Source organism: Pygocentrus nattereri, chromosome 26 (assembly GCF_015220715.1).
Source record: "Pygocentrus nattereri isolate fPygNat1 chromosome 26, fPygNat1.pri, whole genome shotgun sequence".
NCBI classification, from domain to species: Eukaryota; Metazoa; Chordata; class Actinopteri; order Characiformes; family Serrasalmidae; genus Pygocentrus; species Pygocentrus nattereri.
In genome coordinates this window covers 6695512-6722952 of record NC_051236.1, presented here as the reverse complement: position 1 = coordinate 6722952, position 27441 = coordinate 6695512, and the positions used below count along the sequence as shown (strand labels likewise).

The 27441-nt window shown below is 42.0% G+C and overlaps 1 protein-coding gene across 4 annotated transcripts in view; it reads right to left on the bottom strand.

Annotated features, from left to right (window-relative positions):
• mtss1 (MTSS I-BAR domain containing 1) overlaps positions 1-26924 on the bottom strand; it is a 113301-nt gene extending 86377 nt beyond the window's left edge. For all 4 annotated transcript variants that reach the window (XM_037535062.1, XM_037535063.1, XM_037535064.1 and 1 more), the window contains exons 1-2: positions 26190-26924; positions 1246-1307 (exon numbers count right to left, since the gene is read on the bottom strand). In XM_037535062.1, coding sequence (XP_037390959.1) covers positions 1246-1307; positions 26190-26261 — 134 coding nt within the window. In that variant the 5' untranslated portion in view covers positions 26262-26924. The remainder of the gene's footprint in view (positions 1-1245; positions 1308-26189) is intronic.
• Positions 26925-27441: the final 517 nt, after the last annotated feature.

Below are 27441 nucleotides of genomic sequence, written 5' to 3'. Positions count from 1 at the left end.
CTTTTTTCTCCCTTTTATATTCCCCTCACTCTCTTTCCTTCACTTACTGCAACTCTTCAAGAGAATGAAAAAAACATTCAAGTAAGGATTTTAGCAATTTTGTACTATTTGTTTGGGTCTGTACGTCAGGAAATCTTTACAGAATGTGAAGGGCGGCAGGTGTTTTATAATTACGACAAAAAAAAAAAAACTTTAAAGCAGAAAAAGTTTTGATTCGACAGTGACCATCATCTCCTTTCAGCTTAAAGGGGTACTCCAACAACTTCCACATCTCATGTCGGTGCATCGTTCATACATCTAACTCTCAAACTCACACGGTCTGGGAAAGGACTGGGAAGAGGTCTTTTTTTTGTTTTACTTACTGGAAAAATGTTCACATGCTTTTTTCTCCCCCATCAATAACTTTGATTAGGTGTGTATCAGGTGTCTAAATTTTTCCATAATTCAATATATAAGATGTAAACAGAGCAGTTCAGAGCGGTTTGTTGTGAAACGCTCCGTTCTAGAGAAACTTAATGAGTCAGAATCGTCCACCGTGGTGGTGATGGGAATCAGACGCCTGAAGCGACTACCGCCTTTAAAAGCTCAGAGAATCTCACAGAAAGTTACTAGTTGCAATGTTGCTGCAATAGGCTGCCGGACATCGTCTCAAAACTTTCATAAAAGAATGTTTTTGCCTAAAACATGTTTTTAAAACGCATTCATGGTGGAGGGAGACATGCAGGGCGCTGTGCGGCAAAATAGTCCCCAAAGAAAACGGATTATTCCAGATTTTCCACTATTTTCCATCATCAACATTCCATATAAACTCAGAAGACTCATGTAGGTTCTCTGGTGGTTCTGGATGGTAAATAGTGTTTATATCTGTGTTGTAGTCATGGCGACGCCTGGTTCCCATCACCACCACTGTAAAGATGTCTGAACCGTTTCACAGCAAACCGCTTTGTTTACATCTCAAACATTGAACTGCATAAGGAAAAAAAGGTGGAACACTTCGTTAATTCCCGTGTCTCGTTTGTCTAGACATTAATTTTCTCATATAATTCCCTCTCATTAGTGTATGTCTCTCTTCTGAATCTTCTCCCTGAAGCGGCTCACGAGGACATTATGGTAAACATACTAACGTCTGGCCTACGGCTGCAACAGCCTGCATTTCCAGCTTGTGAAGAGCACAGTAAAGATCACCATTATCTCCCCACCTTTCACGCTTATGCTGTGTTTAAGAAGGGGAGGAGCCAGTCTTACCTTAGCTGAGACTGTAGTTTGGCCCCTTTCGTGACAAAGTCCTCCCAGGCCGGGTAACTCGCCTACGGGGCAAACGCAGACAGGGAGAGAGAGGGAGGTTAGTCAGGGTAAACAGTGGTAAATCATTACACTGTAAGTCACCTGGTGTCTATTATCGAGAAGAGTCGGGTTCTCTATTGCTGATCAGATCCACGTTAGAATAATTTCAGCTGACAAGGCCTTCAAATTCTTGTATAGCGAACATAAAGCAGGTCGACATTATCATATGTACAATATACAATAAAAAATAGTTTACATGCACAGATTTTTGCCAATCCGACTGATTACATTCCAATTCCAGATTAAGACTGAGGTGTTTATTCTCACTCTACTCAACAATCTGATGAAAATCTTCGTTTACATGCTCACTACAAGTAATCAGATCCAAAATGATGCGCATGCCTAGAGAACCGCTTAGTGTAGACGTTACCATGACAGCGAACACCACTTGAGTCCAGTCAAAGTGAGATGAGCAGCAGTGAGCAGTGATTGTGTTTGAACTGCTTTAAAATGACGTCAGACTCAGGAAAACGTCCTTCACATGTCCTTATTAAAGAAGGCCGAGAGGAAGACGTCGTGCTCTGAGACACATAAGCTGGACGTCCGTCCCACCGCCGTCTTTTAAAGATCAGAGCATGAACTTCGTCTCCTCTGCAGACCAGTTTCTGCTCCGCCATGATGAACGTTATGAACTTTTGCAAGAGCCAGTTTATGAGTTCTGTTTTTTTGCTGTGACATGACGCACATGCGCAGAACGTACTTACACGTTCCGATAGGGAATGTAATCGGATACACGGCTATTATTCTTCTATTTAATGGATTACTTACAGGATTACACTCCTCGTTCAATCAGATAGAAATTGCATTCCGAATGGCCTCCATCAGACTAAACTATTCCGATTGAGGTGTCTACATGGACGTATTCTATTCCGATTGAGCTATTAGTCGGAGTATTAATGGATTATTAGGCTATATGTAAATGCAGCTACTCTGCGGTAGAACAATTCTGAACATATTTTAAACACTATTCCTCAAAACTCACAACTTGGAACCCTGCTGGTGCTGGACAATATACAAGGAAAAAGATGCAACTGAAGCAACATTATTGCCTGTTCTGGATTAGGCTGACGTGTTTGACAGACATATGAAATCTCGTTTATCACGCTGCCTTAACATTCATTACTGATGACCCATCATTGTGTATTATATGAAAAGGCTAGCTGGTCATCGGGAGACACACTGGCTCAATAAAGCCCTTACTGGCCATCATAGATCACAGAAACGCTCAGAGTAAACAATAATGTTTATCAGACTCATTCCAGTGATTGGACCCTTCCAATAGACCCTGCCGAGAGCTTTTACAGAGCTGGGAAAATCTGCTTTTAGCTGCAGCGTCAGTGGCTGGACTTCACTACAGGAAACTCTCTCTTTCAGTCTCTAACCACCTCCGTACAGCCTGACACGGCTTCATCTGATTTTACTTCATTTTTAATATGATTTTTAGTACGTTTTAGCTGTGTCTTAGCTATTTTTCCTTTACTATTGTACTTTTCTCTTTATTTTTATCATTCTTTATATTTTTTGTTTCTTTTATTAGTATCCATTTATTTAATTACTGTCAATTTGTCTTACATCCATTTATTTTATTCTATTCAATTGTTTTTATTTGATCCTTTTCTGCTCTGTTACTTGATAAGTTCTTATATGATTTTAAACATTTATTTGATTTAATTAGTAACCTCTTATTATTAAATTTTACTTTCATGATTTTTATTTAATTACAGCATTTTTTATTATTTTTTTTTACTGTACAATTTCAGTCCCTGATTCCTGTATTACTCTGCTACATAGTCAATGAGGGTCTCCCTCAATGTAATCCGATAGTAAATAAAGGTTAACTGATTGATTGACTGACATGGTTTATACCGTGATATCGTCTGTCTACTGTTTTCCTTCGTCCCATCAGTACTTCATATAAAATATTTTATAAATAATGAGCAACGCATCCATGACAGAACAGTCCATAAAGGGTCCGTTTCCGAGGCGATTTTTAATTCACTCATATAATCCGAACCGGACAGGTAAAGGAGAAATTTCAGAACTGTCATCATGATGGTTAATTTGTTGAGAAATATAATAACAACTATAATAACAACAAATAGCAACTTTGTTTGAGGAAGATTTTAGAGGTGGACGTCTGGTTCCCATCACCACCACTGTGAACAGTTCTGAGTCAGAAACTGACAGTAAATGCTGCTGAAATCTGACTGAACTGGACTTTATTTGAACTGATATTCAGTTGTCGACTGTATAAGATGTTGATATTCCTACTCGGCTACTTGAGTAAACAGTATATGGCACCGAGTCAGGATGCAGGTTAGACATTATGATGTTCTGGACCTTCGCTTGAGGACATTTTCTCTAACTGGACCTTATTGAATTTTAATTAAAGACCCCTGATCTAGTAGCTAAACCCCCACCTAAAAATGCCTAGTAACCACCTGGAACACCATATCAACTAATAGAACACAGTGGGAGTGTGTTATCAACAATAACATCCCGGCTGTGATTTGGTGGCCGTAGATCATCACAGCAGTGATGTTATTGGTGATAACTCCCTCCTCGAGTGTTCTACTGCTTTAATACAGCAGTTAAATAAATACAGTAAGAAATGAATAAACTGGGCCGTGAACGCGGCGTTTAATATGTTTTAATGTTCAGTTCCTTCCTCCAAATTATAGCTCCTTACTTCAGAGTAACGAGCTCCACCCACTCGCTGCTCAGCCGGCAGTTCGTTCTCCAGCTCCTCACACTAAATTCCCAAACTGTCGTCACCACTGAGCAGCTTTTCAGTCGGCAGCTGTGACAGAAGAACAGCTGAACAACCTGGAATCAGCCAGAAATGAACCCAACACCATTCGCCAAACGTGTCTGATCTTCAGAGTCGGACCAAATCAGACTGAGCCATAAAACTGACCCAATATCAGGTTCAGCTCAGTTTGGTCAGTTTCTCCAGATCAGTATTAATGTTGTTTTGTTCCAGCCGGTCTGTAAAGCTTCTTACAGCCCGTTTAGTTTGGCGAATGGTGTTGGGTTCATTTCTGGCTGATTCCAGGTTGTTCAGCTGTTCTTCTGTCACAGCTGCCAACTGAAAAGCTGCTCAATGGTGACGACAGTTTGGGAATTTAGTGTCATCTCGTCTTCAGAGTCGGACCAAATCGGCTGTCGGTCAGATGTGATCTTAACAGCGTCCGTTTTCTGCTTGTGGAAATGCAAGAAGTAAAAACGTTCAAACGGCTTGAGCGACTCCTACAGCTGTCAGAGTCGTTGCTTAGCACCGGCATCTCAGCGGTGTGATACAGTGTTTGTGAATAAACCTGCGATGTTATGTTGAAATAACGTCGCCAGATCTGATTGTTGTATAATACCTAGCAACCCAGCACCCAACCACCCACACCTACAAAGCTTTAAACAGCACTTCCAGCGATTTCAACACTTCAACCAATCCATTTTCAAGTCTTGTCAAGCCAAAGAGTTTGTTCAGGATTTTCCCCTTCGAGCTGGTAAACTGGTCACACCCACAACACCCAGCAGACCTTCATACACACTTAAACACATCCCTAACACTGTTTACTGAACACTTGAGCATAATTTACACACTGGATCTTCCTCTGAAAGCACCGCACAAAGTCTGCCTATGCATCAGTTCACTTCTGCGTCTCCAGTTTATCCTGTATTTATTACCTGTTTATTGCTTTTTGTACTTCATGAATATACAGAGTTTACATCAGTGTAACCCTTCGGTTAAACGACCAATTACACAACACACACACGCACAGCGCAAACACTCGAACATTCGGCTCGTTCTCACACCCAGTGTTATGGTTTAAGTAGTGCAAGGCAGGAACGACTACTGTGAACAAACATAACTGAGCACAAATAATAAATAAATAATAATAAACATGCACTCATTCTTGCCTGCCCATATTAAACATACACACGTTTACTTGTTTTCATAGCCTTTGTAGAAAAAGCTGTTGAAGTAAAGCCGTTTGTTTCTCTTTGTGCACAAAACGTGTTCTCAGTTCTGAGGTAAGCAGCCACTAATATTTCTTTTAATTTCGCACAACAATAAATGGCGCTTTTATAAACCCTGAGCCTATTGGCTTAAAGGAGAGGTTAGTTTAGAAGTCTGTCCTTGTGTCACACCCAGTCAGAAATTACTTTAATAAAGCAATAAGCTATAAGATGCCATGTATTACAATGATTTTATCATGACAAAGGGTGTTCTTGGGCAGTCAAACCTCCTTCCCCGGGATAAAATCATAGCAACTCAAAGCCTCAGGTGGCGTCTTACTTTTATAAAGCTGCAACCAACATAAAATCTAATGAAATGCTTTACCAAATGATTTGAGTTACTATTAATATTAATCAACATAAGTAATCCGCCAAGAAATGTAGTTCCACTCCAGTCCGCTGAATGAGGAAAGCGTCCGGTCACCCATCGCTGTACGTGGCAGATGTTTCATGAACTTTTAAACTTTTTGTTGTACAACATTAACAATATGATATCACTGCACTGTTCACTGCAGAAACCCTCACTTTATAAGAGCTTTTTGGTCACCAAAACACCACCTCGAGTCTTATTCAGTGCCAATCCAGCAGTGCCCTCTTCTCACACTAGGGCTGAGTCTCAAATGGTTCCCTGCTCCCTACATAGTGCACTACGTCGAGTTTAAATACTGGATCCTGCAGCCCAACAGAGGAAAACAGTCACTGGAGTTGTTTAGGCTGGTAGCATCATACGGTCATTGCATCATGATACCAGGCAACTTTAACAAACATCACATCACAATATAATAGTTACATTTATATATATATATATATATATATATATATATATATATATATATATATATATATATATATATATATATATATATATATATATATGGTAAATTTGAAATTAATTCTAAACCTACTGCTTCGCTGTAAAGTAAAAATCTGTCTGTAAAGGATTACATACATACACACACACACTATTACACTATATATATGTGTGTGTGTGTGTGTGTGTGTGTGTGTATACACACACACACACACACACACACACACACACACACACACATACATACATACATACATACACACACACACACGCACGCGCACACACGCATAGAAAAAATTAACATATGAACATATGAACTAAGTATCTCTACCACTCAGCACTGTGTTCATGAATAGGGGTCTGACTGAGGGAACACACTGAGATATAGCGTGAGGCATGGAGAGAGATAATGTCGCTTAGATAATCAGACTATCACGTCAGTCTCTTATCTCCTGGTCAGTCTGTTCAGTCCTGAAGCAGAACATAAACTTACTGCTTTAAACCAATTAGACTAAGTGACAAGCCTTTCTGGGCTGGGCCACATGACAATATATAATACTATAAATAAGTTCAGTTTATACAGCGCCTCTCAAAACCCAAGGACGCTTTACAAAGCAAAGGGACACACACACCCACACACACACCTATATATAAATACACTGTTCAAAAAAATAAAGGGAACACTTAAACAACACAATATAACTCCAAGTAAATCAAACTTCTGTGAAATCAAACTGTCCACCTAGGAAGCAACACTGACAATCAATTTCACAGCTGTTGTGCAGATGGAACAGACAGCAGGTGGAAATTACTGGCAATTAGCAAGACACACTCAATAAAGGAGTGGTTCTGCAGGTGGGACCACAGACCACTTCTCAGTACCTTTCTGCTTTCTGGCTGATGTTTTGGTCAGTTTTGAACGTTGGTGGTGCTTTCACACTCGTGGTAGCAGGAGACGGACTCTACAACCCACACAAGTGGCTCAGGTAGTGCAGCTCATCCACGATGGCACATCAATGCGAGCTGTGGCAAGAAGGTTTGCTGTGTCTGTCAGCGTAGTGTCCAGAGGCTGGAGGTGCTACCAGGAGACAGACCAGTACACCAGGAGACGTGGAGGAGGCCGTAGGAGGGCAACAACCCAGCAGCAGGACCGCTACCTCCAGTATGTGAGTATATATACGAGAAACCTTCATTAGAGCATCACTGTCGGCTTACAGGCTAATCTACACAGCTACAGCTGAGCACAGATTTCAGCCATAAACTATACATATCATAAGATATATAGGTACTAGAGACTTCACCGGAGCCAATATAATCACTGCTGACAGTTCAACAGAGCCTACCAGCAGGATTAATACTGTTTCTAACGTGCCCTCGTCAACTGCTGCTGACCTTTTGCCCTCAGGGGAATCCCAGCGCTATCTTGAGTGCCGTTCCATTAACGTGATAACTCAAGTGAGGTTTGGTAGAGGATAAAGCACCGAGTCAACAGACTCTGCAGACTTACAGAGAACAGTACAGCTCGCCCCATCACAGCCTGATATGCTTTCGTAATGCAGCCTAATAATCCGTTAATAATCTGGCTAATAGCTCAAAATAGAATGCACACACCGCAATCAGATAAATAAATTAATTAGTCCCATTAATTAGTCCGATTGAGGCCATTTGGAATAACCAAATCAAATTTATTCGTGCTTTTTACAACTGATATCAAGGAAAAACTCCTTCCGAGCTGAGGAAGAAACCTTGGGAGGAACCAAAGCTCACAAGGGGGGACCCATCCTTCTCTGGTCAAACTACCTAAAAATTATTGGCAAAAAAAAAAATAATAATAAATTAAATAAATGAAAAAATAACTTATCCGATTGAATGAGGTGGGTAATCCTGTAAATAATGTGTGAAATAGAGGAATAATATCCGTGTAAACGCCTGTATCCGATTACATTCCCTATCCGTTCTGCATGTGCGTCGCGTCATAATGAGAGCTTGTACCGTTTAACATGGCGGAGCAGAAACTGGTCTGCAGAGGAGACGAAGTTCATGCTCTGATCTTTAAAAGACGGCGGTGGGACGGACGTCCAGCTTATGTGTCTCAGAGCACGACGTCTTCCTCTCGGCCTTCTTTAATAAGGACATGTGAGGGACGTTTTCCTGAGTCTGACGTCATTTTAAAGCAGTTAAAACACAATCACTGCTCACTGCTGCTCATCTCATTCTGACTGGACTCACGTGATGCTCGTTGTCATGGTAACGTCTACACTAAGCGGTTCTCTAGGCATGTGCATCATTTTGCATCGGATTACTTGTAGTGAGCATGGAAAGTTTTCATCAAATTGTTAACGTAAAGAGTTAAATATCCACAGCTTTTGCCAACAACTGCAGTAGTAGGATAAACAAGGTGTTAAAGCTCTCTCACCTGAAACTCACAATTTTCACTCACAACGTTTACAGGGCTGAACGATTTCGGCTAAATATTTAATTGCAATTTTTTGACCAATACTGTAATGACAATTTAAACTGCAAATGCTTTCTATAAATTGAAGGTAGGGTTGGGTACCGAACTCTGTACTTTTAAGAGTAAATCAATTGGTGCCAAATTTTGGTTCAAGCACAACACACAGGCAGGGTCAACTTACGAGTCTCAAATGTGGCTACATTTTAAAAATCTGCCGCACACACTACTCTCTGAAATAATGCGAAATACAAAGTTTGTTTGGGGGCATCCAAACTGGTGCAAAACCTGCCACAAACAGGGGTCTCAACCCCAACTCCTCTACTCCATGCTCCTTTACCATCCTAGCAAAATGATACTGTTAGCCAACAGAACTTAGGCTACATTTACACAGCAGGTAAAAGTGGCCCAAATCTGATCTTTCTCCTCATGTGTGACTTAGGTGTGTGTGTGTGTGTGTGTGTGTGTGTGTGTGTGTGTGTGTGTGTGTGTGTGTGTGTGTGAACAGATAAACACACTGAATCTGACATTTCCAAGTCCGATTTGAGACGCTTTCATATGTGGTACTGAAATCCGATCCGCATCCGATCTGCGGCAGCGCAACTCCTTACGTCAGTCCAACTCGACACTCAGCATAATTTCACGCTGCTGAGGCTCAAACATTTAGGCTGATGTTTCTGTTAAAATAAATTAATTAATAAAAAAATAAATATAAATAATAATAATAATAATAATAATAATAATATAGAAGAAACTCATTGAATTCGCTCCGTATTTCCAAGAAATTTCAAACGAAACGGCCGAAACGGGTTTAAAGAATCCGAGGACAGGAACCAAAAAAGTAGCCGAGACTGAATAACGTGGCCCTTTTATAGTGAACTCGAACACACTGTGGGTGACGAGCCCAGCTGTCAACTTTCTAATCGCTCCTGTGATGCCCATCATGACTGCTAACCTCTGGACGAGCCGCATGAAGCTCTGTTCTTCTGCACATGCGGCTCGGTTTAGGAGCTGATCTGTTCAGACTGACGTCGCATACAGATCACATTTAAAAGATAATCTGAACAGCCAAACAAACCAAATCGGATTTGGTGGGTAAATCAGATTTGGGCCACTTTTACCTGCTGTGTAAACGTAGCCTTAATGAGGTTTCAGTGTAGATTTCAGGTGCGTTGAAAGAGAATTCAAAGAGAAGTCGGTCTAAACCTGACGTGGATGTGAGTGAATGATCTACTATGGTCATCGCCGATTTTGGGGATGTGGGTGAATTATCTCCTACTGTCATCACATCTTCATCAGTATGGTGTTGATTCGGAGATCATTTGAGGCCGAAACATCGAGGAGGACCTTCTTTTTGAGTCTGTGTGTGTTAGAGTTTGCAAGGCCTGCCAGTTAGTTCGCTAAAGTTACCCTAGCTGAGCTTAAGTTGTCCTCCTCCTCTAGCGCTACAAGTATACACGGTATGCACTTTCGGGTGGTGAGGCGAGGTCAGCGAGGACACAATAAACCAGAAACGGAGGCACTAACAGGGTCAGCTGGGCAGAGTCCATCCATTATTAGCACACGACTCTGAAATGTAAAGCACCAGAGCGAGAAGTAACTCGGAGAAAGAGTCCTCCAGTGGCCAGGAACGACCTAGCCAGCAAGCAGGTGTGATATCTGAGGAATAGACGGAAGGCAAACTACAAAGAGCACACACATGGTTGTGATCTCAGTTGTGAGGTTGTGTCAGTGACTTTAAAATCACAAACATCTACACAGATCAGGAATAACATCATGATCACCTCCTTGTTTCTGCGCTCATTGTCCATCTTATCAGCTCCACTTACTGTATAGCTGGTCTTTGTAGTTCTACAGTTACAGACTGTAGTCCATCTGTTTCTCTGATACTCTGTTACCCTGTTCTTCAGTGGTCAGGACCCCCATGTACCCTCACAGAGCAGGTACTATTTGGGTGGTGGGTCATTCTCAGCACTGCAGTAACACTGACGTGGTGGTGGTGTGTTGCGCTGGTACGAGTGGATCAGACACAGCAGTGCTGCTGGAGTTTTTAAACACTGCGTCCACTCACTGTCCACTCAATTAGACACTCCTACCTGGTCAGTCCTCCTTGTAGATGTAAAGTCAGAGACGACAGCTCATCTGCTGCTTCACAGCTAAATTTTCTTCCCAATATTCAAATATCAATTCATTAACTCGTATAAATACTCGAATATCAAAGTTAGTCGGACTGCGCAGCCCTAGGAAAACAATACGCACCATATATTTGATTCTAATGTTATGGGTTCAAGCAGGAAAGCTAGAATGTCCTGGTACTTTATTTAGTACTTTGAATAAATACAACTGCACAGCCCTTGGGAGTTTGTACCACATACTTACCCAGTAAATATCTAGAACTTGTTGGCCATTTCAGTGTAATTTCCTCAGACTGTCTGAGAACTTAATCATATCACCCAAAATAGTTACCAACATATTACTTTGAAATCTGTACCCCACACTTACCTGGGTAACACTTAGAACCTGAGGGACCAAAAAAGTACACTTTACCACCTTGCATGGTCATCTTAATTAATCATATGTTTACCATCAGGGCTGCCCGACTCTACTCGTAAACATCTGTCCTACAAAGTTTAGCTCCAACCCGAAAATAACAGAGAACTGGTTTGGTGTGAAACAGTTCAGATGTTTTTACAGTGGTGGTGATAGGAACCAGACGTCCCCCTCTAAAAGCTCCTCACAGAAAGTTCCTACATGAAACGGTTCAGACGCCTTTACAGTGGTGGTGATGGGAACCAGGCGTCGCCATGACTACAACACAGATATAGACATTTTATTTACCATCCAGAACCACCAGAGAACCTACACGAGTCTTCTGAGTTTATATGGAATGTAGATGATGGAAAATAGTGGAAAATCTGGAATAATCCGTTTTCTTTGGGGACTATTTTGCCGCACAGCGCCCCGCATGTCTCCCTCCACCATGAATGGAGTTGAAGTTCTCTGAACTCTCATAAAACAGCGTCTCAGTCATCAGGCAGTGAATTCAGAACCATCTCATGTAGGAACTTTCTGTGAGGAGCTTTTAGAGGGGGACGTCTGGTTCCTATCACTACCACCGTGAACTGTTCTGACTCGGTACGTTTATCTAGAACAACTCTGAATGACTGTTGCCAACATAACAATATGCAGAAATTGCATATCGGTGGAGTTCTCCTTTAAGATGATGTTGCAGATAAAATAGGCTGAACAGAGCGTCACGCTACTTCATGCGGCTCATCCAGAGGTAAACAATCACAACCGCCAATGAACGCCAGTCACTCCTGGAGGACCAGCTTCATCTTTACCAGCATCACAGGAGCCACCGTGAAGCTTCACTGACTAACAGCTGGGCTCATCACCCAGAACGCGTTTGAGGTGTAAAAAGGGCGTGGTCACTTCTTCGTGTCGTGTCCTTGGATTCTTTAAACTCTTTTTGGCGCTGCAGCCTCGTTCTCCTACAGCCGCGTTGGGACATTTCTTTCTAAATCTCTTCAAACACAAAGTTCCGGATGAGCATCTAATAATTTTGTGGTACAGAAACATCAGCCTAAACATTTCTGAGTCTCAGCAGCGCAAAATTATGACAAATGTTGAGTTGAACTGACGTAAAAGTCGCATGATTTCCGATTCGGCTATTGAGACGATTTACATTAAGATATGCAGATATTTACAGTACAAACCTTGTCGGTGAACTATAAGGGCAAAAAACAAACAAACAAAAAAAAACTAAAAATAAAATAATCGTTCATTAATCGTAATCGAGATAACATTCAATTAATCATGATATTGATTTCAGGCCATATCGCCCAGCATTATTTCCCAACATTGCAGGAGCTGAAAACTCTGGAATTGAATGAAAAGTTGCAGATGAGCCAGATTCACGTTCCTCTTTTTCATTCTAAGAAAGAAATCTGCAAACTCGTCTACTGTCGCAGGGTTGAGTGGCCTCTGCGCAGGAAGAAAGATGCTGAGTTAGGAGGTGCCTCCACCCTGACTGGCAATTATGTAACACAACCAGCAAGTCACCGAACCCACAAGTACCGCACAAGCTTTTATAGGACGATCATGAGACCCGACAACATGTTTACTGCTCTGTTTCATCAGAGACGATCAGCAGAGCTTCACTCACATCCTCTATTTCCTCTCAAATTAGGGCTATTAATGTGGCCTTTAAACAGCCTCTACTCCTCTGGGAAGGCTTTACACTAGATGTTGGAACATTGCTGTGAGGATTTGATTGCATTCAGTCAATCAAGAGTGTTAGTGAGGTCATGTATTGGTGTTGGATGATCAGTTCTGTTCTAACGAATATTCTCAAATTTTTAAACATTCAATAAGAAAGAAAAACTCACTTTAATGACTAAATTTTAAAATATACATTATTGATCTTATTGCGGTCACCGTTAATATTGTTATTTAAGGGGCTGGGCAATGTGACTGTGTATACTGTTATTGTGATCGATATGTTACTATACAAAGTGATAAGTTTTTCTGAAGATATTATGTTTATCGTCAGTGCTTGTAGATGCTGACCAACTGCAGGTTTCATTATAAAGAGAACAAAATTAGTCCCGTTTAAGTGGATTTAGAGCCAAATATTAATGATTATATAAAAATCACAGTTTTCACACTTTAAATCAAATACGCAGAAATCTGATTAGGAAATCTGATAAAGAGGCTGAATTTTAGCTCAGTAATCAATTTCTCAGTGCTGTAGCTCTTACTCCAATTTCTTTCGGATTTCTCAGTCTGAGCATGCGTGAAAACAGGAGGCGGCACCGGAAATAAGCGAGCAGCGTCACCGCGAGATGCAGAAAAGCACTTTGAGAGACACTGAAACCAAACAGAAATAGAGGATTTAAATATTCTTTGTCTTCTAGATGATATGTGGTCATTTTTTCGGATAAAGCAGCCACTGCATGAAGTTTGAGCTTTGTGTTACATTTACGTCGCATCTTCTTTGAGTTTATTGGCTGGTTGCAAATCAGAAATCTGATCACTGTCTGACTCATGCAGGCCCAGAGTTTCCCCAATATCTGATTACCCACATGCATGTAAACAAGTTGATCAGATTACTGACAAAATCTTAATTTTCTGAAGTTATCAGATTATTAAGTGCACGTAAACGCACTCAACGACAAAAATGGTTTATTGTTTAACTTGGGGGCGGGCAATATGACAGTATTGCTCATAGTAAGCATCATAAAATCCTAATCCAGGTGTGATGCCAACCAATCTGGCAACCCCATTGAGAGTGTGTCCGAGTATATCAGGTAAAGGAGAGCAGAGATGTCTTAAACCACAATGTCTCAAAAGCCGAAAAACCGCATGGAGGTGGGTGATATGGAAAAAATTTGTGACACTGCAAGAAAATTTTCACGAAACACGGCTTGTTATATTTATTTTTTCAGACATCTGATCAGTTGGAACAGAGAAAAAAAGAATCAGTAGTGCTACATTTTAAATACACACTACGAAAACCTGTGAACACTGATTTTTCTTCAGTATTTGGCATTAAACCCAGTTAAAGGAGACAAATTTTGATCTCTTTACAATGAAACATGCAGCCTGTCACCGTGTACAAGCACTGACGATATACACAACATGTTCGGAAAAGCACGTGTTGCACTGTGACACAATTTATTACGGTGACGAATACGGTCACATTTCCGAGCCTTACCCAAGCACGGGGTGACCTCCACTGTGTTGGTCTTAAAGCCCGGTAGGTTTCAACAAGTTTGTTTCTGCTCTAGACAGACGGCTCACTGACAAGCACGTTCATCGTTTCCTCCAGCCAGAAAACGATCAGCAGGGAAAGGGAAAATCTGGACTGAACTGGCGACTAAAATCCACATTGCCACATAAAATTAGCGCTCCAACTCAGACTGACCGCGAAGAGAGTCTCAACAGACAGACCTCTGACTATTGCTGAGAGCTCACGGTTAAAAGAAAAACCATAATTTTGTTTGTGTGACAGACAGACAGACAGACAGACAGACAGACAGACAGACAGACAGACAGACAGACTCACTAGCGTTTTGCATCATAAACAAAACTTAAGTCTCCCCGTCAGGCTGATAAAAACAGACGCACAGAAGCACAAGCTCCATGCTTTTCTGTTTTCAAATATTTCAGTCACCAGATTTTATCGACTGCTCTAAAGAGATCACACGAGCTGTAACTGACCACCCGCATCAACACTGAGCGCATCTTAAAGTAACCAGATTCACTCCTTAGGGCTTTCTGGACACTTCCAGACTCCAGGCTACACACTACGATCCCGAGCATGAAAGTAAAATTAGGTATGGCGATAAGTTCCCTACACCGTCTTTGTTTATGCAGCTCTACAGTTTCATGCTGGAATCTCAGGTATCAGGTGGAGGAACTTTGGCAGCAATCTGTGAACCTGGCAGCGCAGCAACATTCTCCACGAGCGTGTGGTCATTTATGACTGCAGAAAGAAAACACTGCCTGGGTGGAGCTTCGTACATCTAAAGACCTTTACAGTTTATACATACAGCAAAATATAATCATACAATATAACTATACATACACATGACCACCTCCTCGTTTCTACGCTCATTGTCCATCTTATCAGCACCATTGTCCCCCATGGACCCTAACAGAGCAGGTACTATTTGGGTGGTGGATCATTCTCAGCGCTGCAGTAATACGGACATGGTGTTGGTGAGTTAGTGTGTGTTGTGCTGGTGCGAGTGGATCAGGCACAGCAGTAATGTTGGAGTTTTTAAACACTGTGTCCACTCACTGTCCACTCTAGACACGCCTATCTTGTTGGTCCACCTTGTAGATGTAAAGTCAGAGACGACAGCTCATCTGCTGCTGCACAGCTAGTGATGGTCATCCTCTAGTACTTCATCAGTGGTCACAGGACGCTGCCCACAGGACGCTGGATATTTTTGGTTGGTGGACTATTCTCAGTCCAGCATTACTGCTGTGTCTGATCCACTCAGACCAGCGCAACACACAATATTCAAACACAGTGAGTATATTTAGATCAGCTCCACCAATACATAAATAAATAAATGTAAATCACAAATAACAATAATAACCACCACCATGACAACAACAACAGTTTTTGTTTGTTCCTCTGCTTTGCGTGTTTGAGGCCTTCCCATCTCATCGCCTTCGGCACTCGGTGAATCACAAGAAGAGTTCTCTTAGAAAACAAATGACAGTTTGTACAGAAACCGTCCTCTGAGCAGCCTGAGGGACAGACCCGCCCACACAGGCCGTCCCTCCACATTCACCCATGATTCTCTCATGTGCTCGGCTCCTCCACTTCCATCTCGCTTTTCTCTTTTTTCAGCCCTTCCCTTGAGTTTTCCTGTACTGTTCTGTTTCTTTTCCAGGCCTACAGTCTCATAAACGTGTCTCTCTCTCTCTCTCTCTCTCTCTCTCTCTCTGTGTGTTGCTATGGCAAAGATGAAGTGAAGGGAATGAACAGGAAGGAAAAAAAAACCTGTTGGTCCACAGTATCAAATGACAAAACAGCAACACACGATGTGGCATACAGTAAGAAAAGGTTTCATTCAGGCTTGATAAAAAAAGAACACCAGCCTGAAATCTTCATTTTCCTTCTGACCTGCAGCACGTATTGTCTAGTTAAAGGGGAATTCCACAAGTTTTCTAAAATTCCTGCACAATTCAGTACTTGGCTTGCAAACAGCCATTCAGAGCAGTCTGGTGTGAAACGGTCCAGATGTCTTTACAGTGGTGGTGGTGGGAACCCGGCGTCGACTTGACTAAAACACAGATACAGACATTTTATTTACCATCCAGAACCACCAGAGAACCTACACAAGTCCTCTGAGTTCATATGGAATGTTGACGATGGAAAATTGTGGAATAATCTGGAATTATCAGTTTTCTTTGGGGACTATTTTGCCTCACAGCACCCTGCATGTCTCCCTCCACCATGAACGGATTTAAATAAAAATATGTTAGCAGTGAATCCATGTAGGAACTTTGTGAGGGAGCTTTTAGAGGTGGACGTCTGGTTCCTATCACCACCACTGTGAACAGTTCTGAATTGTTCAGTTTCACTAACAGAGCGTTTCACGCCAAACCACTCCGAACCACTGTGTTTACATCTTGTTTATTGAATTATGCTGAAATTTTGAAAAATTGGTGGAATTTCCCTTTAAGGAGTCACACCAGTCGGATGCACTGATTTGAAAATTCTGCACTGATACTGTTAAAACTATGCGCTAATACCAATATTGACAGAGTACATTTAGATCTGGACAAAACAGATCAGATCAGATTCCATAGAAATTAAACAGAAACTGACATCAAGTTTAACTAAAAGGCATCTATCAGAATAAAACATGTCATTTTATTTGTTTTTCTTTTTTAGTACATGTAAATGGCCAGATGCTCTTCATACTGTGTGACTATTTACTTTATAAACTACTTGCATTATAATCTTATGGCATTAATTTACCTTCAAAGTCTTACTTCTGGAAAGATTTCATTTCTAAGGTACATCAACAATACGTGCATCTCTAGGGACGCATCGATATGTGAAATGTGGGCCGATGCACACACACGATATTTTTGATGCGTATACCTGGCAATAACAATGCATTAACTTTTTAAAAATGTTTAAATTTGGCTCTAAATCTACCTGATCAGCATTACGGAGAATAGTAGGGTTACAAATGCTGCAAAATGAATGAAATACAGATATTTTGGTGCAGTAACTCAGTGAAGTAAAATAGGGCTGAGCAATACGACAATATATATATATAGAACTATCGTGATAAATTATGTCACAGTAAAACACAATACGCTACATTTAGTAGCAGTACAGTTAGTCCTGCTTAACTGGATTTATTGCAAAATACTGAATAAAAATCAGTTTTTTGGGGTTTTTTTGGCAGCACTTCTTAAAACGTGTCATTACTGGTTCTTTTCTTTGATCCAACTGATCAGATGTCTGAAAAAAATTAATATCCTGACATTTTGTGAATTGTGAAAATTTCTTATCCCGTCATATTTTTGCCATATTCCTCACTTCTAAAGCGAAAAGAAGCGATTAAAAAAATGGCAAATTAAAACAGAACAAAAATAATCATTTGCTTGACTTAAATTCTCGTGAGATTTGATCATATCAGTCGTCACTTAGATGTGTCCCTTTTTTAAAGAAGACCACAAGGTTGGACCTAAACTTCAAACTGAACCCTAGCCGCGGGGATCCGTTACTGAAAGCCCTGATGATAAGGAGCGAGTTAAAGACCCAGCAGGTCCGGCTGTTCGCGAGAATTCAGGTGTGTTTAGTGCTTACAGAGGAAACGCCCACACAGGCTGCGAACACACCTTCACACACCTGTGCAGATGGGCTAGTCAGATGTCAGGCCACTACAACATACTCAGAAGTACTGAAGTACTCACAGTCTTTATTACTAACTTTCACATCTGTTCAACTCTGAGCCCCATTAAGAAGCATACACACCAGTCTATGTGTCTAATAGAGTGGACAGTGAGTGGACACAGTGTTTAAAAACTCCAGCAGCACTGCTGTGTCTGATCCACTCGCACCAGCACAGCACACACTAACACACCACCACCACGTCAGTGTTACTGCAGTACTGAGAATGACCCACGACCCAAATAGTACCTGCTCTGTGAGGGTCCATGGGGGTCCTGACCACTGAAGAACAGGGTAAAAGGGGGCTAACAAAGTATCAGAGAAACAGATGGACTCTGCGCTCTTTCACCCAAGTTCTCTGTTTAGGCTAAATTATTTCCACAGGAGAACCTCAGCTGTTCAGATGTGAGAAGGTTATGTTCACGGCGTTCTACAAACATTTACACATTATCGTATCACCGATAATAGTCTGAAAACATCAATATCCAATAATATCCCTGCAGCTCACGCAACCCTGAATCGAGACTTTTACAGGCACCAGTAACTTCATTTATTTGGACAAAAGCGCAGCAGAAGCTTGTGGACAGAATTCCATTCCCACCTGCACAAACACGGCAGAAGATTGGTTCCTATCATAATACGCAGACCTGGGCCGAGACGTGACGGTGTCGAGTTCAGGAGCTTTCAAAGAGCCCTGCAGAGGTGGAGAGGCCACCAGGTAACCAGAGAGGCTGCCCTGTTTTCCAAAAGCAGGCTCTCTTAGCCCTGATCCAGAATCAGACTGAAACACCATCACTCCAAACGATCAGGAGACCGTGAGTGCGTTTACAGTCTGATAACTGCTGAAAATCAGTTCGTCAGTAATCCGATCAACACCTTTACATGCTACTGAGTAATCAGATAATGGGGAAACTCCAGGTCTACGTGAGTCAGATGGTAACCGGATTTCTGATTTGCAACCAGCCAATAAACTCACCGAGAAGACACGACATAGACGTGACATAAAACAAACTGCATACAGCAGGTTTTTCCTTTAAATATCGAGTCACTTTACCTGAAAATATGAAGGCACATCATCTAGAAAGCGAATATTTAAATCCTTTATTTCATGTTTGGTTTCAGCGCCGCTCCGACTGTGTTTTGCTGCGTGTCGCGACGTCCACCGTCTGATCTCGCGCACGCGCAGACTGAGAAATTTGATAGAAATCAGAGTAAGAGCTCCCATCCGCTGAGAAATCTGATTGCTGAGCTAAAATCCAGCTTCTTTATCTGATTTCCTAATCGGATTTCTAGATCCCAGTATAGTGTTAACATGACCGTTTAAGGAATCGGATAACTGCAGAAATCCGGATTATTGAGCGGATGTATGCTCACTCACTGAAATGCATCAATGTCCAAAAGTCTGTCGACACCCGCTCAGCGTTTCTTCTGAAATGAAGGGCATTAATAGTGAGTTTGTCACCATTTGCGGCAATAAAGGTTTCTACTCTTCTGGAAAGGCTTTAGACCAGATGTTAAAACTTAACTGTGAGGATTTGCCTGCATTCAGTATTCCCAAGAGGATTGGAGAGTTCAGGTGCTGATGTTGGATCAGTGCTGGATCACAAAAGCCACTCCAGCTCACCCGATATGGCCAAAATCAACATATTTTAAGACATCTCCTCAATATACATCATGATACCCAGAGGACTGATAAGCGAAAAAGCCGTTTCTAATTCAGAACTGAATGACTGAGCTGACTCGTGCCTGACAGCTGAACAGCACCTAATGACTCCTGAAATAGGACGCTAAGGTGGACCAGCTCAGCGTGGAAACCACAACGGTGGTCCGCAGCCAAGGCTCTGCCTTCTTCAACACATTCCTGAGATTCAATACAGACTGCCCCCTCCCCCCGTATTCACTGTCCTTCAGTGCTTTCATCCGTCATGTGTACACAGCTCTGCACAGACAAGCCTCTGCGTCAGCTCTGAAGGTGAAGCTCCAGAGAACGCACACGTGATCCACGTCTGCTGCAGTGCTGACTAAAGAACACTTTCGCTGACTAATATCAACAAAGCACGGAGGACGACCAGCGTCAAACATCTGGAATGGATTCCAAGAGACTGATTAAGCTTGGTCTCCGACAGAGGAACCAAATCAATGAATCCTGAGGCCAAAATTAAGAATTGACCAGAATTATAGAAATGTGTTTATCTAATACCTAATACAGACTATATTTACAACTAACAAGCATGCATCGGTATCAAACACTGATCAGGTGATGCTTTGAAAAGAAGATATTCATTAAAAACTATTCAAAGGGCCAATATCCTTCCCAAGGTCCACTCATCAGATTTGTGTTTTATGTTGCAAAAATAGCCACAATTAAATTTTATTTAGTATCAAACGGCATTTCTTTGTTTTTCTGCCTCTAAGACTGATGCGTCACTGAGACCTGCTTAAGCTAAAACACTTCAAAGTGAGTGGGCGGAGCTAAACTGCTGTCAGACGGTCATGGGGATATATGTAAATTAGTTGGTTCCATATATGGACTATATGGACTGCGAAGTGGACAGGACTTTACACTAACAAAGATTACATACTACCTCAAACTCAAAGTCAGGAAAACTGGGTTTTCCATGATACAAGCCCTTTAATAAGAAGAGCACTGATGTTCCGTCAGATAGTGTGGTGGTTACAATTAGAAAAAGATCAAAAAGACCTAATCTGGCTGGACGAGTGGTTCTACAACTGACCAAACTGGCTCCGGGTCTCATGAAGAGCAAAAAGAAAACAACAGAAGGACTTTAATTAGTATGAAACAAGTGCTTGTTGTTGTTATTGCACCTTTAAGTCTGATATATGTAAATGAGCTCCACATTCGGCATCATTTTGTGCTGATGAGACTCAGAAACATTCAGGCTGATGTTTCTGTACCACAACATTAGAGGAGACTCCAGACTCGCAGCCGCTCCGTGTTCGAGGAGGAGCCCGAGGCTGCAGCGTCAGACGACCCGATGATGAGCCCAGCTGTGAACCACTGGTCCTTCATAATCACTCCTGTGCTGCTGGCGAAGGCAAGGCAGAAAGCTCTGGGAGCGACAGGCGTTTGCAGGCCGTCATGACTGCTAACCTCTGGACGAGCCGTGTGAAGCTCTGTTCTTCTGCGCATGCGGCTCGGTTTAGGAGCTGATCTGTTCAGACTGACGTCGCAGACAGATCACATTTAAAAGACAATTTGAACAGCCAAACAAACAAATCGGATTTGGTGAGAAAATCGGATTCAGGCCACTTTTACCTGCTGTGTAAACGTAGCCTAAGAATGATCAGTAATGATATCTACTTATCTAGTTAATGTAATCCAGCCACAGGCATAATGATATTTGGCTCATCCAAGTTAAAAACACAAGACGTACGGCCTCTGCTGACCATGATTAGATTATTGTATTGATGCACTGACCACCAATGATCCAAGAGATAAGCAGCTTAGATGACAGATGAGTTCACTTGGCTGCTTTTCCAGCAATTCATTAAAGGGGAATTGCACTTTTTTCCAAATTGTTTGAATAATTTAGTTCTTGTGATGTAAACACACACACACACACACACACACACACACACACACACACACACAGTAAGTCCAAACTTTATGAGAAAAGACAAATGTCTTGGACAGCAGGTAGCATATATCTAACCACTTCATGCAGCAACTTGTTCTGAGGGAGCTTTTGGCTTTTGAGGTGGACGTCTGGTTCCTATACCCACAACTGACTCTAATTCTGACTCGAAGTGTCTCTAGAATGGAGCGCTGCACACCAAACCACTCTGAACAGCTTTGTTGACATCAATCATTTTATTATGTAGAATTTTTTTTAATCGGTGGAGTGTCCCTTCAAAACTAGTTAAACCTTCAATAACACAAGCTGCTAATCAGATGAGGCCGTGCTGAGTGCTTCCATTCACAGGAGGCTCTTTCATTGTGAAACATGACAAGGAAAAATATGATCTTGTAATTGCATCAAAGTTGTTAACGACATTAAGAATTCGATATAACCCAGTCTAATAGCCTAAAAACAACTTGCTTTCCAGGAACATGAGCATGCTCATTTTCTGCGGGTTTTTAAGAAGACGTATTGGCCGAAATTAACAGACCGTTTTATCTTTACTGAAAAATCACCAATAACGCACATAATTACTGACTCTTTCAACCACCAGTGAGATTTAGTCACAATTTCTACATTTTACACATCAATGTTGTCAGATTAAAACCTCATATCTTCAAAATGCCAATTTTACAGGAGAAGGAAAAAACCTGCTTTACTTTTAATGTAAGTCAATGGAACCAGAATTTTTTCCAAGTCATTCTGGGCAATTTCTTTTAGTCTGTTCATCATGAAATTTGCATACAGTATAAAGGGTAACAAGTATTTTCAAATTATGTCAACAACTGAAAAACATCAAAAACGGACATACAAGGTTTTCTCCCGACAGCAGTGATATATTTATAGGCAGTGGACATGAACACACTGGCATCGTTCCACAATTCCAAAGTTTTATATGTCACTGTTGTCAGATGAAAACCTCATATCGCCACTTATGATGTTTCTCAGTTTTTTACATACGTTGAAAATGCCTGTTGCTCTTTACAATGTGTGTAAACTTCATGATGATGTAAAGTCAGACGACAGCTCATCTGCTGCTGCACAGTGTGTGTTGGTCATCCTCTAGTCCTTCATCAGTGGTCATAGGACACTGTTGGATGGATATTTTTGGTTGGTGGACTACTCTGAGTCCAGCAGCGACACTGAGATGTTTAAAAACTCTCTGTCTGATTCACTCAGACTAGTGCAACACGCTAACACACCACCACCACATCAGTGTCACAGCAGTGCTGAGAATGACCCACCACCCAAATAGTACCTGCTCTGTGAGGGACCCTAACCCTAACCCTAACCCTAACCCTGACCACTGAAGAACAGGGTAACAGAGTATCAGAGAAACAGATGGACTACAGTCTGTAACTGCAGAACTACAAAGTGCAGCTTTACAGTAAGTGGAGCTGATAAACTGGACAATGAGCGTAGAAACAAGGTGGTGGTCAGAATGTTACGCCTATACGGTGTAAATGAAGGGCTCATTCTAAGCTAACGAAAAGATTGAGTTACAGGTGATTAGACACTAATGAAAACATACTTTTGTACAGTATATTAGATCCCCGAAATCTCACACACTGCTCCTTTAAAATTTGCATTGTCCAGAAAATGTTCATATTAAGTATGCCTTAGCTTCCACATCGCCTGACGTGCCAAAACAGGTTACTGGAGAAATGTTTGAGGAGCTCCTTGAAGCCTTTAGGTTGGGTTGGGCTCCTTTATTCTGATATTTGCCTTCATGGCACCCGGAATATGCAAATCAACACGTTAACAGGGTCGTCGAATCAAGGTCACCCTATGAGCAGCGTACACGGCGCCTTACTGCTAATCTAAATGCTGGAGGTCATTTCCTCGGATGTTACAGAACACACTCATCGCTAAAATGTTCACACACACACACAGGGGGATATCCTGCATGCTCCAGTTTTCCCTCTGAGTCAATGGCCCATTTCCACTCTCCTGCACCTAAAACAGATTACAGAGTTGGCCCCAAAAGATGTCTAGGCCTTCATCTTCCCCAGAATACGTGCCAACACAATGAGTATTCCCTTTTATTATTACAGGAACTGCTTCAGCTCTGCCTACCTGAAGCCTCAGCTCTGACAAATCATATTTATTACGTAAGCTTAAGTGCCTGAGTCAATTGTAAGGATGTTTGACATATTTCTCACTTCCTTTAAGGCATAAAAAACCAAACCCGGGCGGGGGGGCGGGGGGCGGGGGCACTGGAAAGATCAAGTGGAGCCAAACAGCATCTTTTGATGGCACTTAAAAAGTAATTAAACTATAAAAGCACTGGTTTTATCCTCTCAACTAGAGGCGGCCGATATGCCATACCATAAATGACATTGCTCAATACTAAGCTTTTTACGATACACGATACTTTGACAATATTTTTTTTTTTTTTTTTGACGTTATAAGTTTGAACAAAGTAAGTGCACATTTTTAAAAAATACTATCAAAAATTCATATTAATTTGATTCCTCGTACTCGACATTTCACACACTGCGCTGCACTTAATAAACATTATTCAAATAAATGGGACTAATTATCTTTGTTAATGAAACCTGCAGTTAGGATTGGTGTTTAAGTGCTGATGACGCTGACGACAGACTCAGAAAACCACACTGTGACATAATGTGATCACGATAACGATAAATATTGCCGCATCGCCAACAGACTAACAATATCCACTATACCCAGGATACGCAACGCAGCGTAATCTAATCACGTTAACAATAACATATCGCCACTTTCCCAAACTCTACCGTGTTATTACGATCCGTCTGAAGCGTCTGCGTACAAACGATATAAGCATGTTTCTCTCTTCCTTCAAGGCGTAAACAAATCCAGCTCAGGTCAGAGATAAGACAATGGTTGATCTACATCATTATACAACAGTGCGTTCCAGCCACGTGAGCTGATTGGTTGAGAGCCGTTCTAACTGTGCTGTTATTTCACCATAACACCACGGGTTTTTCCCGTTTTAAGCCCGCTGAGACGCCATTGCTAAGCAACGACTCTGACAGCTGTAGGAGACGTTCAAGCCGTTTGAACATTTTCACTTCTTGCATTTCCACAAACAGAAAACGGACACTGTTAAGATCACATTTGACCAACAGCCGATTTGGTCCGATTCTGAAGACGAGACGACACCAAATTCCCAAACTGTCGTCGCCACTGAGCAGCTTTTCAGTCGGCAGCTGTGACAGAAGAACAGCTAAACAACCTGGAATCAGCCGGAAATGAACCCAACACCATTCGCCAAACTAAACGGGCTGTAAGAAGCTTTACAGACCGGCTGGAACAAAACAACATTAATACTGATCTGGAGAAACTGACCAAACTGAGCTGAACCTGATATTGGGTCAGTTTTATGGCTCAGTCTGATTTGGTCCGACTCTGAAGATCAGACACGTTTGGCGAATGGTGTTGAGTTAATTTCTGGCGATTCCAGGTTGTTCAGCTGTTCTTCTGTCACAGCTGCCGACTGAAAAGCTGCTCAGTGGTGGCAATAGTTTGGGAATTTAGCGTGAGGAGCTGGAGAACGAACTGCCGGCTGAGCAGCGAGGGGGCGGAGCTCGTTACTCTGAAGTAAGGAGCTATAATTTGGAGGAAGGAACTGAACATTAAAACATATAAACGCCGCGTTCACGGCCCAGTTTTCACCACCTCACCAACCACTTAGTAGAGCAAAATTCAAAAACTAGCACCAAAACCATTGAGAGCAGGGACTTTTATTCTACATTACACACACTACACTAAACCCAGACCACTGCCACACTAAAACATGACGGTTCCTCAAGGGTTCTTTATTAGAGAGAATGGTCCTATTTAGAACCACGAGATTAATTACATGCTAAAACGGCTCTTTGCACGGTGAAACAGTTCTTCAGATTGACGAATGTTTCTACATAGAACCTTTTTGAAAATGGTTCTTTATAGCACCAAAAAAAGCATCCTTCTAGTGTTGGTTCTGTATACATTCTCCATCATCCTGCAGAACCATTCCACCATGCCAAGAACTATTTAGGCATGAAAAGCTTGCTCACGGTTCGAAATAGAACCATCGCCTTACTAAAGAACCCATGCAAAACTCTTTTTTTAAGTGCGCACGATACGCTCAGAAAATCGTTTTGCAGCCTAAAAGAATCGCGATAACGATAACACATCGTCGCACTGCCCACCTCCACGCTGGGTGCACTGCATTTTGACAGTGACGCCGGGCCAAATGCGCTTTATTTAGGGTGATTTTATTATTTTTTTACTACCCCTTTAAGCCGTTAGGAGTGTTCAGCTTCCAGTGGACCAACCAGAGAACTGTTGCCAGCCAAAACAGCCAAAGTGAAGCGTCTCTGCTGCTGTTATGGAGCCCTAAAAGCCCAACAGCTGGAGAAGAACTCAGTCACGGCTTCCCTGCACACGCCGTGGCCTTCATACACGCGGTGGAAGAGCAGGAAAGCCGGAAAATTTTGCCTTTAGCCATTCATTTGGACTTACCTTCATATCGTTCATGACGGTTTGGAATAGCCCTCCCAAAGCGCTGCACTCCTTCTCCATTCCCGCATCCATTTTACACGTCCGAACGTGAAAAAAAATCCCAAAAAACCTCAGGGGTTGTCTTGGAGGGACAAAGTTAGCTCTGTCGGTGTACACCCAGCCGCTCTTGGTGATATAAGGTGGGCTGGGAGGGAATTATCAAGAGGAAAAGGGCGAAAAAGAAGGGAAAACAATCCGTGGAGTAACGATATTCCTCAGCTCAGCGCGGCTAGCCCGGCTAACCGGCTAACTAGTCCTCCTACTAGCTCGCTAACTTAGTAAACAGGTCTAAATTCATCTTGTTTTCAGGTAAAAAGTGCACAAAACGGGGTACGAGCGTCAGTCCTTTCGAAAAGCGGGCTTTCGCTGCGCTGTATCGCCTCTCAGTCAGAGCAGAACCGGTCAAATCCGCGTTTAAATGAGCTTCGGAAACTACCTGGCTGGCAGCGTAACGTTAGAAGCGGGGATGTGAGGAGGGATCGAGAGCCGCGGTGAGGTCAGTAAACCCGGCCGGTTCGGTTCGGTTCAGCCTCCCTCTGCCTTCACCATCCTGCCGTTCGGCGCTGCCACTAATAACCCTCCTCTCCGCCGCCTGAAGCGAGCAGGATTCCCGGCTGGGCGAAGTTTCTCCGCGCTGAGCTCCACGGAGCCGCTGCCTCGCACTCTGAGGTGATTTCAGCTCATTCCCTCCTCCCGCTTCTCTGCTGCGCGCGGTCCCGCTTCGGGGTGCCGATCCCGCTTCGGGGTGGAGCGAAGCGCGTTCGGGAACGTTCGTGTCTTTCCGGAGAGTCGGAAAAATGAAACTTCGGCTCTTTCCGGAGAATCGGAAACAAACATCTCCGTTTTTGGAGTCTTTTCCATGAAATCGGCACCAGATGGACATCATAGCATCTTTGAAACGGTAATAATAATAATTACTATTATTTATTTAGCACCTCTCGTACAAGAGAGCACTTCATAGTGCTTTGCAAGGTATTAAAAGATAAAAAGTTCGGAATAAATAAGAAAAGAAACAAGAAAATAAATAAATAAATAAACACATACATCTAAAAATAATGTCATTTTTCACAAATTCTACATATGGCTCCTGTATTGAAAAGATTTTCTACAATATATTTGTAGAAAGTAAATATATTGTAGAAAGAAGTTTCTACAATACATTTACAATTTGCAACATTTAAGATGAAACTTCAGTGACTGTCTAATTATTTAA